The sequence below is a fragment of the Rhinoraja longicauda genome, chromosome 1 (genome assembly GCF_053455715.1).
Source record: "Rhinoraja longicauda isolate Sanriku21f chromosome 1, sRhiLon1.1, whole genome shotgun sequence".
NCBI lineage: Eukaryota > Metazoa > Chordata > Chondrichthyes > Rajiformes > Arhynchobatidae > Rhinoraja > Rhinoraja longicauda.
Window position 1 is genome coordinate 141,540,027 of NC_135953.1, and position 17,188 is coordinate 141,557,214.

At 49.2% G+C, this 17,188-nt stretch overlaps 1 protein-coding gene across 1 annotated transcript in view; it reads left to right on the forward strand.

Moving 5' to 3' along the window:
* Positions 1–17,188, forward strand: part of LOC144601035 (broad substrate specificity ATP-binding cassette transporter ABCG2-like) — a 75,911-nt gene that overhangs the window by 26,559 nt on the left and 32,164 nt on the right. Inside the window, exons 6-10 of the mRNA XM_078412974.1 lie at positions 2,017–2,174; positions 2,777–2,928; positions 7,627–7,731; positions 11,955–12,208; positions 16,319–16,401. Coding sequence (XP_078269100.1) covers positions 2,017–2,174; positions 2,777–2,928; positions 7,627–7,731; positions 11,955–12,208; positions 16,319–16,401 — 752 coding nt within the window. The remainder of the gene's footprint in view (positions 1–2,016; positions 2,175–2,776; positions 2,929–7,626; positions 7,732–11,954; positions 12,209–16,318; positions 16,402–17,188) is intronic.

The following is a 17,188-nucleotide window of genomic DNA, read 5'->3' on the forward strand; positions in this document are numbered from 1 at the left end:
CAGGTAGTGCTCTGGGCCTGGACACTGTAGGCCCGGACACTGTAGGTCCCGACAGTGTAGTAGGAAAAAACCTGCAGACTGCTAAGCAACCTCCGCTAGGCCCGGGCGCCGGGCGGCCGCCATTGGTGCAGCGGGAGCACGTGGCCGCTGGCTGGGTGAGGTCACGTGGGGCGCCTTGTTCTGTATTTGGGAGTCCTACAGATGGCACCACTATCCCCCTAAAGCACAGAAACAGACCCTTTGGCCCAAATCATCCATGATGACCAAGTTGCCCATCTAAGCCAGTTTGCCTGCATTTGGCCCATATCCCAAAAACTTTCCTATTCAGGCACCTGTCCAAATGTCTTTTAAATGCTGTCATCCTTGCCCTTTCAAAATGTCTTTTCAAAATGTCTTTTAAATGCTGTTATAGTCTCCTCTGGCAGCTTGTTCCACCACCCTCTGTGTGAAAAAATTGCTCCTCGGGTTCCAACTAAATCGTACCCCTCCCACCTTAAACCTATGTCCTCTGATTTGTGATTCATCTGTCCTGAGAGAAAGACTCTGTGCATTCACCCGATCTATTCCCCTCATGATTTTATACAGCTCTATAAGATCACCCCTCAATAAAGTCCTAGTGTGCTCAACCTCTCCCTATAGCTTAGGCCCTCAAGTCCTGGCAAGAGCTCTAGGGGCTAGTGGAATCAAGGGATATGGGGAGAAGGCAGGCACGGGGTATTGATTGGGGACGATCAGCAATAATCACAATGAATGGCGGTTCTGGCTCGAAGGGCCGAATGGCCTCCTCCTGCACCTATTGTCTATGTTTCTATGTTTCTAACATCCTCGTAAATCTTCTCTGCACACTTTCCAGCTTGACGCCATCCTTCCTCAAGCAGGGCGACCAAAACTGAACCCAATACTCCAACTAACATTGGAAGGACTCAAATTCACAATCAATATTACTACAGTTTGTAGTTTGTAGTAAATGTCCAGAAGAATATTTTATGGGTGGCGCAGCGGTAGAGTTGCTGCCTTACAGCGAATGCAGCGCCGGAGACCCAGGTTCCATCCCGACTACGGGTGCTGTCTGTACGGAGTTTGTACGTTCTCCCCGTGACCTGCGTGGGTTTTCTCCGAGATCTTCGGTTTCCTCCCACACTCCAAAGACGTGCAGGTTTGTAGGTTAATTGGCTTGGTAAATGCAACAAAAAAAAATTGTCGCTAGTGTGTGTAGGATAGTGTTAATGTGCGGGGATCGCTGGTCGGCGCGGACCGGTGGGCCGAAAGGGCCTGTTTCCGCGCTGTATCTCTAAACTAAACTGAACTAAATGTGGATCATAGTTATACGGTAAACAGAGTTTGATGCAAAACATAAAGGGCGGCACAGTGGTGCAACTGGTAGAACAGAACATGCCAACCGCAGCATGCATCACCCTGACTGATGAAGGCCTCCTCCTTACCACTCTATCTATCTCTGTGGAATGTTGGTCAAGTGGCTGCCTCGTGCTGAACACTGTCGGGTTTCTAACTTTGACATCATTAAAGAGGCTGAAGTAATGAAAAATTTGGACATTTCCTTTCTACACACTTTTCACGTGAGATATCTTGTGTTGTAATTCCCAACTGTTCTTTTTTAGGTGAATTTGTTATTGACGTGGAAAGCTGAAGTTTAGTTTCAGTTTAGTTTAGTTTAGAGATACAGCGCGGAAACAGGCCCTTTCGGCCCACCGGGTCCGCGCCGACCAGCGATCCCCGTACACTAACACTATCCTACACCCACTAGGGACAATTTTTGCATTTACCCAGCCAATTAACCTACAAACCTGCACGTCTTTGGAGTGTGGGAGAAAACCCACGCAGGTCACGGGGAGAACGTACAAACTCCGTACAGACAGCACCCGTAGTCGGGATGGAACCCGGGTCTCCGACGCTGCATTCGCTGTAAGGCAGCAACTCTACCGCCGCGCCACTGTGAGTAAACAAGTGTCACGTGAGTCTTCGGTTGGTTGATCGCGTTGTGGTGTTTTTCGCCAGGTTGGAACTCCATTCATTCGGGGCGTGTCTGGTGGAGAGAGAAAGAGGACCAACATTGGGCTGGAGCTGATCATTGATCCATCTGTCTTGTTCTTGGATGAACCCACCACCGGGCTGGATGCCAGCACTGCCCTCGCGGTCCTGATGCTGTTGAAAAGGTGCTCTCAGATTGCCTGATTCAAGTCAATACAGTCATAGAGTCATAGAGTGATACAGTGTGGAAACAGGCCCTTCGACCCAACCTGCCCACACCGGCCAACATGTATCATCTACACCACACTATCTGCGTTAGGTCCATATCCCTCCAAACCTGTCCTATCCATGTACCTGTCCAACTGTTTCAAACGATGGGATAGTCCCAGCCTCAACTACCTCCTCTGCAGTTTGTTCCATACACCCACCACCCTCTGTGTGAAAAAGTTACCCCTCACATTCCTATTAAAACTTTTCCCCTTCACCTTGAACCTATGTCCTCTGGTCCTCGATTCCCCTACTCTGGGTAAAAGATCTGTGCATCTACCCGATCTATTCCTCTCATGATTTTGTACATCTCTATAAGATCTCCCCTCATCCTCCTGCGCTCCATGGAATAAAGACCCAGCCTGCTCAACCTCTCCCTGTAGCTCACACCTAGAGTCCTGGCAATATGCTGGTGAATATTTCTTGTACCCGTTCCAGCTCTTGAGTTTGTCGATACTGCTCATTGTTGAGGAGGGTGTGAATAAGGGACTGATGGTCTTTCACTTTTGACTTTTCCCAGGATGTCAAAGAAAGGCAGAACAATCATCTTCTCAATCCATCAGCCGAGATACTCTATCTTTAAGCTGTTTGGCAGCTTGACACTTCTGGCCCATGGGAAACTGGTTTTCCATGGGCCCTCCAGAGAGGCACTGAGCTATTTTTCTTCGATTGGTGAGTTGTTTGTGAATGAATTTTGGAATTTTGTTGCTGAGATTTGACCTGAAAGGCAGACACTTTATACCAGTGCTTCTTAAACTGGCGAATGGTTCACCCAAGGGTGAATGAAACTAGAGGGGTGCATGAACGTGAACAACTTAATATATAAAAATTATACACGAGGGGGAATAGGACGAAAATTACCAAAAAACATAAGAAGATTTAGTCGCCGGTGAATGAAATTTAAGAAAGCACTGCTTTAGACTTTTAGACTTTAGAGATACCGCGTTGAAACAGGCCCTTCGGCCACATGTCCGCGCCGACCAGTGATCACCCCGTACACTAGCGCTATCCTACTCACTAGAAACATAGAGACATAGACAATAGGTGCAGGAGGAGGCCATTCGCCCTTCGAGCCAGCACCGCCATTCATTGTGATCCTGGCTGACCGTCCACAATCAGTAACCCGTGCCTGCCTTCTCCCCATATCCCTTGATTCCGCGAGCTCTATCTAACTCTCTTTTAAATTCATCCAGTGAATTGGCTTCTAGGGACAATTTACAATTTATAGAAGCCATTTAATCTACAAACCTGTACGTTTTTGGAGTGTGGGAGGAAACCAGAGCACCCGGAGAAAACCCACGCAGGTCACGGGGAGAACGTACAAACTCCGTACAGACAGCACCCGTAGTCGGGATGGAACCCGGGTCTCCGGCGCTGCATTCCCTGTAAGGCGGCAACTCTACCGCTGTGCCACCGTGACCGCCCAAACTTATTCAAACAAATGACATCTCACTGGAAGCACAGGAGACTGCACACGCTGGAATCTTGAGCAAAACACAAGGCGCAGGAGAAACTCAGCAGGTCAGACAGCATCTGCGGAGGGAATGGACAGGCAGCGTTTCAGGTCGGGACTCTTCTTCTAAGCTGGAGAGGAGAGGTGGGGGTGGGGACGGAGAGGTAGATGCAGGTGAGGGCTGGGGGGTGAATGGCAGATGCGTGGAGTAAAGAAGAAATCTAGAGGTGAAATAGAGATTGAAAGAAATGAGCAAAGAGGAGTGAAATATAAAGGGCCGGAGGAGGGATAAATGTTGAAGGGGGGCTTGGCGGGGGGGGGGGGGGGGTGGGGGGGGAAGAGGGAAGGGACAATTCCATCAATCTAAAGAAGGCGTGGGTTTCCTCCCACATTCCAAAGACGTGCAGGTTTGTAGGTGAAACTAGACCAAGTGGACCCGTTGGGCCCAAACCTCTCCTGCATTGGTGCAGTACCCTTTCCTCCTCATTCCCCCTCCCTCCCCTCCTCTCCCCTCCCCTCCCCTCCCCTCCCCTCCCCTCCCCTCCCCCACTCCCCCCTCCCCCCTCCTCCCCCTCCCCTCTCCCCCTCCCCACTCCCCTCCCTCCCTTCCCCTCCCCATCTCCTCCCCCCTACACCATCCCCTCAACCCCCCTTATCCTCCCTCCACCCCCCTTCCTCCCTCCCCCCTCCCTTCCTAGGAGATAGATTTAAACTAAAATGTGAATAACTTAGAAAAATATAACACCGATTCCAATGAAACATCTTCCATTAGCACCAAAGGGACGACGGTGAGTAAGGTGGGCCTAGAATTGTCGCGCTATCGCGTGCCGCTTTGGCTGTAATTCAGGAACAAACAAACGAACAAACGAGATTTTTAGTATATGGAAGATGGCTTCTACAAATTGTAATTGTACCTAGTGAGTAGGATAGTGCTAAAGTCTTCCAGCACTTTGGGTTTTGCTCAAGATTCCAGCATCTGCAGTTCCTTGTGATTCCAGCAATCTGTAGTTGAGAGGAGATATCCTGTGAATTAAAAATCACCAGTGATTTGATGGTTCACTGGCTTATAAGTAATTGGGAAATAGTAATTGCCTTCAATTTTCTAGTCAGATTAAACAAACCGTTTTATTTTCTGGCCTAATATTATATTTTATTTTATTATTCCCTTTGAAATATTAAACAGGATACCCCTGAGAAGTTATTAACAACCAGCTGATTTTTAAATTAGTAATCACAAATTTTTTTAGTACTTTTTTTTAACCAGGTTACATTTTATTAATTTTATATTTTACTCTAATTTATTAACTACTTGAATAATCAACTCATATTTTAAATTAACTTATTTATTATGTTTATTAATCAATTCATTTCATCAATCAATTAATTATTAATTGATGCAATGAATTGATTAATAAACATAATAAATAAGTTAATTTAAAATATGAGTTGATTATTCAAGTAGTTAATAAATAAAAATATTAACTTGTTTTATTGATATTTATATTAAGCTTTTTTATCAGTAACGAGACGGGCTTGGACCTGTTGGGTCCAAACCTCTCCCGCGGGCCCGGCAACCATCCCCCAACTGACGCTCCGTGGACCCGTTGCCAGCCGGGTGGTGTCCTCCGGGGCCGTGGGTGGGCGAGGGGGTAGAGGAAAGAGGAGAGGGAGCCACTCACCCCGGCCCTCGGGCGCCCATCGCGTCAGCCAGAGCGAGCCGTGCAACCTCTCCTGCAGCGACAGCTCGGCGGCGACGCCATCTTGTTTGACCCTCTGCCGCCACGCTGTACCATGGGAGGAAGGTCAGGCGCGGGGCACGCCGGGACGGGCGCCGGTCCTCCCGGCGGGGGTTGGGGGGGAGGAGCACATTTATTAAAGTTTATTAAGTTAATTGTTTTTCAAATGTAACAAAATGTGATCAATCGAGACCGCATGCGAATGGTGAATAAGGTGGGCCTAAAATTGTTGCGCTATCGTGGACCGTTTTGGCTGTATTTCGGGAACAAATCTACCCACAAACCCACAAATATACACGATGAGGGTTTTAGTAATAAACATTGCACAAAAGGTAAGGAAATTTGTGTTTGGTAGATTATTTCTTTGTTGTAACAATGCTTCTTGGCAATAAATCTTATACCGTTGGAAAGCCTGTTTATTTCCCTTTTAAATGGTGCCACATTTGTAAGGAACATGCAATTGTGGGATGAGCAGCAGAGCTGAGTATATGGGTTGCGCCCATGAAAAATTTGCCAAATCTTCTCTGCCAATGCCAAACAGCTTATTCTGCTGTTGCTATTGACTCTTGTTTTGAGCTTCTGGTACCCACAGGTGCTGACAATCAGGTGCCTGATTGGCACCTGATTGGCAGCATCTGTGAGCATGGGCCCTGCTACAGTGGTCAGTAGGTGTCTGCTCCAAGAATCGGCATGCCACGTTTGACTGATCTGGATAGGGCCCGTGCGATAGGGCAACTTCAAGCTGGTGTTTCGCAAAACCAAGTTGCGGCATTATTTGGAGTGAGCCCTAGTACCATCTCCAAAGTGAAGGCCAAGTTCCATATAACGGGGGATGTCAGAGACAGGCGTCCCAAGAAGACGACACCCGAAGAAGACCGTTTCCTCACCCTGCCAGCACTTAGGAACCGTAGGCTGTCTTCTACAGATTTGCAGTCAAGGTTTGCAGGACAATATGGCCGACGGCTCTCTGCCCAGACAATTCAGAACAGACTGCACGCAGCCGATCTCCGGTCTCATAGGGCTGCCAGGAGGCCTGCCATGACTGCCCTTCACCGTCAGGCCCGTTTGCGCTGGTGTCGGCAACACGTGCACTGGAACCTGAACATGTGGAGGAACCTGAACAACTGCGGAACCTGAGGAACGTTATGTTCAGCGATGAGTCCAGATTCTGCCTACGCAGTTGGATCATAGGGTCAAAGTGTGGAGAAGACGCGGAGAACGCTATGCTGATTGCTGCACCGATAGAGTAACATCTTTTGGTGGAGGCAGTGTGATGGTGTGGGGCGGCATCTCCCTCACTGGAAAAACGAGGCTTGTCATCATTGGAGGCAATCTCAATGCAGAGAGATATCGAGATGAGATTCTGCAACCAGTGGCAATCCCATATCTCCACAGTCTGGGACCGAACTCTATCCTCCAAGATGACAATGCTCGCCCCCACAGAGCAGGGTTTCTCAGAGACTACCTCCAGAATTTGGGAGTGGAGAGGATGGAATGGCCTGCCAGCAGTCCTGACCTCAACCCCATTGAACACTTGTGGGATCAGCTTGGGCGTGCTGTTCGTGCCAGAGTGACCAACACAACCACGTTGGCTGACTTGCGACAAATGCTGGTTGAAGAATGGGATGCCATCCCACAACAGTGTGTGACCAGGCTGGTGACCAGCATGACGAGGAGGTGCCAGGCTGTTGTGGCTGTGTATGGTTCTTCCACACGCTACTGAGGCTCCTGTTTATTAAATGAATAAATTGTTAAATTGCCAATATGTCTTGTTTCTTCAGACTTCAATCATCCAATCCATCAAACAACACCGAACAAGAGTCAATGGCAGAATAAGCTGTTTGGCATTGGCAGAGAAGATTTGGCAAATTTTTCATGGGCGCAACCCACATACTCAGCTCTGCTGCTCATCCCACAAATGCATGTTCCTTACAAATGTGGCACCATTTAAAAGGGAAATAAACAGGCTTTCCAACGGTATAAGATTTATTGCCAAGAAGCATTGTTACAACAAAGAAATAATCTACCAAACACAAATTCCCTTACTTTTTGTGCTATGTTTTATATATAGATTACTAATTTATTATTAATTGTCAGTTTCTAATCAGATTAAACGAAGAGTTTTATTCTCTGGGTTAATATTTTGTCTTGTTTTGCTCTTCCTTTTGAAATGGTGAACAGGGTACACGTGTGAAGCTTTCAACAACCCAGCCGATTTTTTCCTGGACATCATCAATGGAGACTCAACTGCGGTGAACTCGCAGTCCGTGATAGAGATCGATCCAGGTATGTTCACAACATGTTCACAGCACAGCACTGTTTAAACATTAGTAGCTCGCAGTTCAAGTTTTGCCATCCTCCCCACCACTCAGCAGGTCTCAAATGCTGCTTATCCCCCTCCCCCCCCCGGCCCCAATTCCTGTTCTGCTTGAAGACAGCCCTTCGCCGACAAGAAAAATGAACAAAATAGGCTCACCAACCAGCCCAGCACGGGAACAGGCCCTTCGGCCCACAATGTCTGTGCCGAACATGATGCGTTTGTACGTTCTTTCCGTGACCTGCGTGGATTTTCTCCGAGATCTTCGGTTTCCTCCTACACTCTTTATACGTGCAGGTTTGTAGGTTAATTGGCTTGGTATAAGGGTACATTGTCCCTAGTGTGTCCCTAGTAGGATAGTGTAGGAAAAAAACTGCAGATGCTGGTTTAAATCGAAGGCAGACACAAAATGCTGTAGTAACTCAGCGGGTCAGGCAGCATCTCGGGAGAGAAGGAATGGGTGACGTTTCGTGTAGAGACCCTTCTTCAGACTGATGTCAGGGGAGGGGGCGGGACAAAGATAGGATGTAGTTGGAGACAGGAAGACTGGTGGGAGAACTGGGAAGGGGAGGGGAAAGAGAGGGACAGAGGAACTATCTGAAGTTAGAGAAGTCAATGTTCATACCGCTGGGGTGTAAACAGCCCAAGCGAAATATGAGGTGCTGTTCCTCCAATTTGTGCTGGGCCTCATTCTGACAATGGAGGAGGCCCAGGACAGAAAGGTCAGACTGGGAGTGGGAGGGGGAGTTGAAGTGCTGAGCCACCGGGAGATCAGGTCGGTTAAGGCAGACTGAGCGAAGGTGTTGAGCGAAACGATCGCCGAGCCTGCGTTTGGTCTCGCCGATGGTAGAGAAGTTGACGTCTAGAGCAGCGGAAACAATAGATGAGGTTGGAGGAGGTGCAGGTGAACCTCTGTCTCACCTGGAAAGACTGTTTGGGTCCTTGGATGGAGTCGAGGGGGGAGGTAAAGGGACAGATGTTGCAACTTCTCCTTTGACTCCTCCCACTTCCTCCAAACCAGAGGCGTAGCTATGGGCACTCGCATGGGCCCTAGCTACGCCTGCCTCTTTGTCGGGTACATCGAACAATCCCTGTTCCGGACGTACACTGACCCCATCCCCAAACTCTACCTCCGCTACATCGACGCCTGCATTGGTGCTACCTCTTGCACCCATGCAGAACTCACTGACTTCATACATTTCACTTCCAATTTCCATCCTGCTCTTAAATATACCTGGACTATCTCCGACATCTCCCTACCGTTTCTGGACTTAACCATCTCCATCACAGGAGACAGACTAGTGACTGACATTTATTACAAGCCCACCGACTCGCACAGCTATCTGGACTACACTTCTTCCCACCCGGTCCCCTGCAAAAAGTCTATCCCCTACTCCCAATTCCTCTGTCTACGCCGCATCTGCGCCCGGGATGAGGTGTTTCACACTAGGGCTTCGGAGATGTCCTCATTCTTCAGGAAACGAGACTTCCTCTCCTCCATTATAGATGAGGCTCTCACTAGGGTCTCTTCTACATCCCGCAGCTCCGCTCTTGCTCCCCCTCCCCCCCACTCGCAACAAGGACAGAATCCCCCTCGTTCTCACTTTCCACCCCATCAGCCAGCGGATCCAACAAATCATCCGCCAACATTTCCGTCACCTACAACGGGACCCCACCACTGGCCACATCTTCCCATCCCCTCCCTCTCTGCGTTCCGCAGAGACCGCTCCCTCCGTAACTCCCTGGTCCACTCGTCCCTTCCTACCCAAACCACCCCCTCCCCGGCCACTTTCCCCTGAAACCGCACGAGATGCAACACCTGTCCCTTTACCTCCCCCCTCAACTCCATCCAAGGACCCAAACAGTCTTTTCAGGTGAGACAGAGGTTCACCTGCACCTCCTCCAACCTCATCTATTGTATCCGCTGTTCCAGGTGTCAACTTCTCTACATCGGCGAGACCAAACGCAGGCTCGGCGATCGTTTCGCTCAAAACACCTTCGCTCAGTCCACCTTAACCAACCTGATCTCCAGTGGCTCAGCACTTCAACTTCCCCTCCCACTCCCAGTCTGACCTTACTGTCCTGGCCTCCTCCATTGTCAGAGTGAGGCCCAGCGCAAATTGGAGGAACAGCATCTCATATTTTGCTTCGGCAGCTTACACCCCAGCGGTATGAACATTGACTTCTCTAACTTCAGATAGTTCATCTGTCCCTCTCTTCCCCTCCCTGTTCCCAGTTCTCCCATTAGTCTTCCTGTCTCCTACTACATCCAATCTTTGTCCCACCCCCTCCCCTGATATCAGTCTGAAGAAGGGTCTCGACCCGAAACGTCACCCATTCCTTCTCTCCCGAGATGCTGCCTAACCCGCTGAGTTACTCCAGCGTTTTGTGTCTACCCTAGTAGGATAGTGTTAGTGTGCGGGGATTGATAGTAAGTGCAGACCCGGTGGGCCGAAGGGCCTGTTTCCACGCTGTATCGCTAAATGAAACTAAACGAAAGTTATACTTATGCCAACGAAAGAATCTTTTCATGATCATGAGGAAACCAAGTGATTGTAAGTTTCGGAACAGACTACTGTATACCAATGTTCTCTTGATTCTCTTGAAATATAGGACTCACACAGCATGGAAACTTGCCCCTCACATTTCATTTAAACATTCCCTATCTCACCTTAAAGTTATCCCCTCTGGTCTTTGACATCTTCATCCTGGGAACGTTTGTCTGATGTTCTGTTTAGTTTAGAGATGCAGCGCGGAAACAGGCCCTTCGGCCCACCGAGTCCGTGCCAGCCAGCCAACCCCGCACATTAACACAAGCCTACACACACTAAGGACAATTTACACTTATACCAAGTACACAAACCCAGCCCAATTAACCTACAAACCTGCACGCCTTTGGAGTGTGGGAGGGAACCGAAGATCTCGGAGAAAACCCACGCATGTCACGGGGAGAATGTACAAACGCCGTACGGGACTGTCATATGTTGAAAGACTGGAGCGACTAGGCTTGTATACACTCGAATTTAGAAGGATGAGAGGAGATCTTATCGAAACGTATTAGAGGCAGGAAACATGTTCCCAATGTTGGGGGAGTCCAGAACAAGGGGCCACAGTTTAAGAATAAGGGGTAGGCCATTTAGAACTGGGATGAGGAAAAACCTCTTCAGTCAGAGAGTTGTGAATCTGTGGAATTCGCTGCCTCAGAAGGCAGTGGAGGCCAATTCTCTGAATACACTCAAGAGAGAGCTAGATAGAGCTCTTAAGGATAGCGGAGTCAGGGGGTATGGGGAGAAGGCAGGAACGGGGTACTGATTGAGAATTATCAGCCATGATCACATTGAATGGCGGTGCTGGCTCGAAGGGCCGAATGGCCTCCTCCTGCACCTATTGTCTATTGTCTATTGTCTATTGACAGCACCTGTAGTTGGATGGAACCTGGGTCTCCGGCGCTGCATTCGCTGTAAGGCGGCAACTCTACCGCTGCGCCACCGTGCCTCCCCGCGATTGTCTACCCTGTCTATGCCTCTCATAATTTTATAAACTTCTATCATGTCTCCCCTCAACCTCGGGCCTTCCAGAGAAACCAATCCTACTCTGTCCACCTTCTCCCTGTAGCTAAAACTCTCCAAACCAGGCATCATTCTGATGAATCCCTCCGAGCTATCTCTGCCTCTCTGTGTCCATGTTCTCCAGAGATGCTGCCTGACCCGCTGAGTTACTCCAGCACTCTGTGTCCATGTTCTCCAGAGATGCTGCCTGACCCGCTGAGTTACTCCAGCACTCTGTGTCCATGTTCTCCAGAGATGCTGCCTGACCCGCTGAGTTACTCCAGCACTCTGTGTCCATGTTCTCCAGAGATGCTGCCTGACCCGCTGAGTTACTCCAGCACTCTGTGTCCATGTTCTCCAGAGATGCTGCCTGACCCGCTGAGTTACTCCAACACTCTGTGTCCATGTTCTCCAGAGATGCTGCCTGACCCGCTGAGTTACTCCAACACTCTGTGTCCATGTTCTCCAGAGATGCTGCCTGACCCGCTGAGTTACTCCAGCACTCTGTGTCCTCCAGAGTTCTGTTTATGGATCGGGATAATGCAACTCAAATGTCCGTGTTTTCGCTTCTTGAGGAACGTTGAGTTGATGAAGGTTTGGATTTTGAACAGCAAAAACTATTTAAATCTTTTCTCTCGTCAAAGAAATGTCTCTGGATGAAACGGATGTAACGTATGAAAAGCACGTAGTAAATGACCTGGAGGGGGAGTTCACCAGATCCAACTACCACAGGGATATGATGGCCGCTCTGAAGAAGATATCTCGAGAAGACCTTGGCGAGGCTTTCTTGGTTTCTCGGGAAATCACTTACGCGACCTCATTCTTCCACCAATTGAAGTGGGTGACCAGGAGATCGTATAAAAACCTGCTCAGGAACCCTCAAGCCTCCGTGTTTCAGGTAAGGTTGAAAGGTGTCCCCGCTGCAGAGCGGTCTGGCAAAACGTGTCAAATCATGAGAGGAATAGATCGGCTAGATTTAGTTTAGTTTAGCTGAGAGGCACAGTGCGGAAACAGGCCCTTCTGCCCGCCAAGTCCGCGCCAACCAACGTACAGGTGCACCTCAGCTTGCCATGGGGATGCGTTCCGAGAAACCCATCGCAAACCGGAAATATCGTAAGTCGAAATGAATTGAATACACGCGATCGCGTGTCCAGAAACGAGCGGCGGCTCGATACGTGTCGCTGCCGTTTGCACCATCGCAAAGTCGAAATATCGTAAGTCAAAGCATCGTAAGCCGGGCAGCACCGGCATTAACACTATCCTACATCCACTAGGGACAATATACACATTCACCAAGCTAATTAACCTACAAACCTGCACGTCTTTGGAGTGTGGGAGGAAACTGAAGATCTCGGGGAAAACCCACGCAGTACACGGGGAGAACGTACAAACTCCGTACAGACAGCACCCGTAGTCGGGATGGAACCCGGGTCTCCGGCGCTGCATTCGCTGTAAGGCGGCAACTCTACCGCTGCGCCACCGTGACCGCCCATGCACAGAGTCTTTTACCCAGAGTAGGGGAAACGAGGACCAGAGGACATAGGTTCAAGGTGAAGGGGAAAAGATTTAATAGTAATCTGAGGGGTGACTTTTTCACACAGAGGGTGGTGGGTGTATGGAACAAGCTGCCAGAGGAGGTAGGCAGATAGGACTATCTGAGATGGGGCATCTTGATGGCCTGTTCCCAGGCTGAATGACAGCATCTAACAGACCGTCCGACTTTTTGTTCTGCTGATGTGATGGAGTTAAAGGGCAACACAATGGGCAAACAGGCCCTTCGGCCCACCCTGTTCATCCTGATTAAGTTGGCATTCTGACCAAGTTGGCGTTGTGTAACTCAACGGGTCAGGCAGCATCTCTGGAGAACATGGACACAGAGTGCTGGAGTAACTCAGCGGGTCAGGCAGCATCTGTGGAGAACATGGACAGGTGATGCTTCAGTCTGAAGCAGAGTCCCGACCCAAAACGTCACCTATCCATGTTCTCCAGAGATGCTGCCTGATTTGCAACTCATAAATGTTTGATAAATTCTCAGCCGCAGATGAGAAAGGTCAGGAGCCACAATTTGAAACCTTTCCTGTCCATGTACCTGTCCAAATGTCTTTTAAACATTGTAATAGTTCCAGCCTCAACTACCCCCTCTGGCAGCTCGTTCCATATACCCACCGCCCTCTGTGTGAAAAAGTTGCCCACCGGGTCCGTGCCGCCCAGCGATCCCCGCACACTAACACTATACTACACCCACTAGGGACAATTTTTACATTTGCCCAGCCAATTAACCTACAAACCTGCACGTCTTTGGAGTGTGGGAGGGAACTGAAGATCTCGGAGAAAACCCACGCAGGTCACGGGGAGAACGTACAATCTCCGTACAGACAGCGCCCGTAGTCGGGATGGAACCCGGGTCTCCGGCGCTGCATTCGCTGTAAGGCAGCAACTCCGTGACTTTCTTGTCCCCGTCACCTTAAACCTACGCCCTCTAGTTCTTGATTCCACTAGCCTGGGTAAAAGCTCTGTGCATACACCATATCTATTCATGATTTTATACACCTCTCTAAAATAGTCCCTTAGCTTGCTGCGCTCCAAGGAATAAAGTCCTAGCCTTCCCAACCTCCCTCTAACACCTCACAAGGGTTAGTCGATGTCTGCTCTTATTGCCCTTTGAGTAGAATTCCTTGATGGTCCCGCTAGTTTAAGTAATGGTGACCAGGTGACAGGTTAGGGAAGGTTTTCACATTACTGGAAGTAAACATGCAGGTACAGCAGGCTGTGAAGAAAGCTAATGGCATGTTGGCTTTCCTAACGAGAATACTTGAGTATAGAAGCAAAGAGGTCCTTCTGCAGTTGTATAGGGCCCTGGTAAGACCACATCTGGAATATTGTGTACAGTTTTGGTCTCCTAATTTGAGGAAGGACATCTTTGCTTTTGAGGCAGTGCAGCGTAGATTCACGAGGTTAATCTACCTGGGGACGAGGGGACTGTCAAATGAGGAAAGATTGGAAGGTCTGGGCTTGTATTCACTGGAGTTTAGAAGGATGAGAGGGGATCTTATAGAAACGTATAAAACTATAAAAGGACTGGACAAGCTAGATGCAGTAAAAATGTTCCCAATGTTGGGGGAGTCCAGAACCAGGGGCCACAGTCTAAGAATAAAGGGGAGGCCATTTAAAACTGAGGTGAGAAAAAACTTTTTCACCCAGAGAGTTGTGAATTTGTGGAATTCTTTGCCACAGAGGGCAGTGGAGGCCAATTCACTGGATGCATTTAAAAGAGAGTTAGATTGAGCACATGGGGCTAGTGGAATCAAGGGATATGGGGAGACGGCAGGCACGGGTTACTGATTGTGGATGATCAGCCATGATCACAATGAATGGCGGTGCTGGCTGGAAGGGCCAAATGGCCTCCTCCTGCACCTGTTTTCTATGTTTCTATGTTTCTATATGCTTAGTTACTTATGTTGAGGGTGATAAGAATTCTGCAGCTGTCTAATGCCCCCCATTATGTGAAGGGAAGACAATGTTACTGCTGGAATAAAACGCACAGTGCTGCAGGAACTCAGCAGGTCAGATAGTGTCAGAGTGGGACCAGCATTAGTTGTGCTGGCTGTTTATAGGTCATCCCACCCAGGACTCGAGGGCCTGAGCTACAGGGAGAGGTTGGGCAGGCGAGGACTTTATTCCTTGGAGCGCAGGAGGATGAGGGGTGATCTTGTAGAGAGCATATCTTGTACATGATCTTATACAAAATCACGAAAGGAATAGATATGGTGAATGCACAGTCTTTTACCCAGAGTTGAGGAACAAGAACCAGAGGACATAGGTTTAAGGTGAGAGGGGAAAGGCAATAAGAACCTGAAGGGCAACGTATTCACACAGAGGGTGGTGGGTGTATGGAACAAGCTGCCAGAGGAGGTAGTTAAGGCAGATGCGATAACAGACATTTGGACAGGTACATGGTGCTGGAGTAACTCAGCGGGTCAGGCAGCATCTCTGGAGAACATGGACACAGAGTGCTGGAGTAACTCAGCGGGTCAGGCAGCATCTCTGGAGAACATGGACACAGAGTGCTGGAGTAACTCAGCGGGTCAGGCAGCATCTCTGGAAACGAGTGACATTTCGGGTCGAGACCCTTCTTCAGATTGATGTCAGGGGAGTGGGCGGTACAGAGATAGAATGTAGTCGGAGACAGTAAGACTGGTGGGGGAACTGGGAAGAGGGAGGGGATGGAGAGAGAGGGAAAGCAAGGGGTATCTGAAGTTAGAGAAGTCAATGTTCATACCGCTGGGGTGTAAACTACCCAAGCGAAATATGAGGTGCTGCTCCAATTTGCGCTGGGCCTCACTCTATAGGACAGGTTTAAGGGGCTATGGGCCTGACATGGGAAAATGAGACTGGCTTAGCTGGGGCACCTCGGTCAGCATGGACAGGTTGGGCCGAAGGACCTCCCTCCATGATGCATGACGAAGATAATGGAGCAGAAGGCAAACTGTGTCCATGGAATGGCGTTAACTAGGGGTGCCAACTATCTCACTCCCAAGGCGTGACCTCACCCAGCCAGCGGCCACATGCTCTTGCTTCATCAATGGCGGCCACCCGGGCCGGGAGGCGGGTTGCTATGCAACCTCCGTCAGGAGGCGCCCGGGCCTATGGACCTAGACTGTCCGGAGCTAAAATGTTGGAAACCTATAGCGTCGGGGCCTACAGCGTCCGGGCCTACAATGTCCGGGCCTACAGCCTCCGGGCCTACAGCGTCCGGGCCTACAGCGCCCGGGCCGACAGCACCCCCCGGGCCTAATACGGGACAAGGGCGATCTCGTACGGAACAAACCAATTTAGCCCAAAATACGGGATGTCCCGGCTAATACGGGACAGTTGGCAACCATAGCGTTAGCCTACCAAGGAATCTCTGAAGCAAGAGAGAAAATGCATTGACAAATGAGGAATGGAAGATCGAAGACCATCCTAAAACATTTGATTGATTGTGATCTATTTTGCTCCATTTTATTAGGTGATGGTTTCCTTGGCCCTTGGGTTGATGGTTGGAGCCATATTCTTTCAAGTGGAAAATAACATGGCTGGAATTCAAAACAGGTTAGTAGTCAAAGACATATATATAAGAAAATAACTGCAGATGCTGGTACAAATCGATTTATTCACAAAATGCTGGAGTAACTCAGCAGGTCAGGCAGCATCTCGGGAGAGAAGGAATGGGTGACGTTTTGGGTCTGAAGAAGGGTCTCGACCCGAAACGTCACCCATTCCTTCTCTCCCGAGATGCTGCCTGACCTGCTGAGTTACTCCAGCATTTTGTGAATAAATAGTAGTCAAAGACTCCGCCACCTAATTGTGAAGTTTAAGATTGAGAAAAATATGATGGTTGGCTGTTGACAACAACATTGCATTAACATCGAGCAATTTAGTTTAGTTTAAAGTTACAGCACAAAAACATGCCCTTCGGCCCACTGAGTCCATCAATCACCCATTCACAGTAGTTCCTCGTTGTCCAGGAGGTCGTCTTGAAAGATCACAGCAGGATTGGGATCAGTTGGCCAGAAGGGCTGAGCAATAGTCCATGGAGATAAGTGCGAGGTGTTGCATTTTGGGAAGTCAGATCTGGGCAGGACCTTCACAGTGAATGGCAGGCCCACGGGGAGTGTTGTAGACCAGACAGATCTAGGAGAGCAGGTACGAAGTTCATGAGGGTGGCGAGACAGGTAGACAGGGTGGTCAAGAAGGCTTTCGGTACATTGGCCTTGTCATCATTCATGGTATTGAGTATAGAAGTTGGGATGTTATGTTTACAGTTGTACAAGACGTTGGTGAGGCCGCAATCGGAGTATCATGTTCAGTTTTGGTCACCCTGCTGTGGGAAGGATGT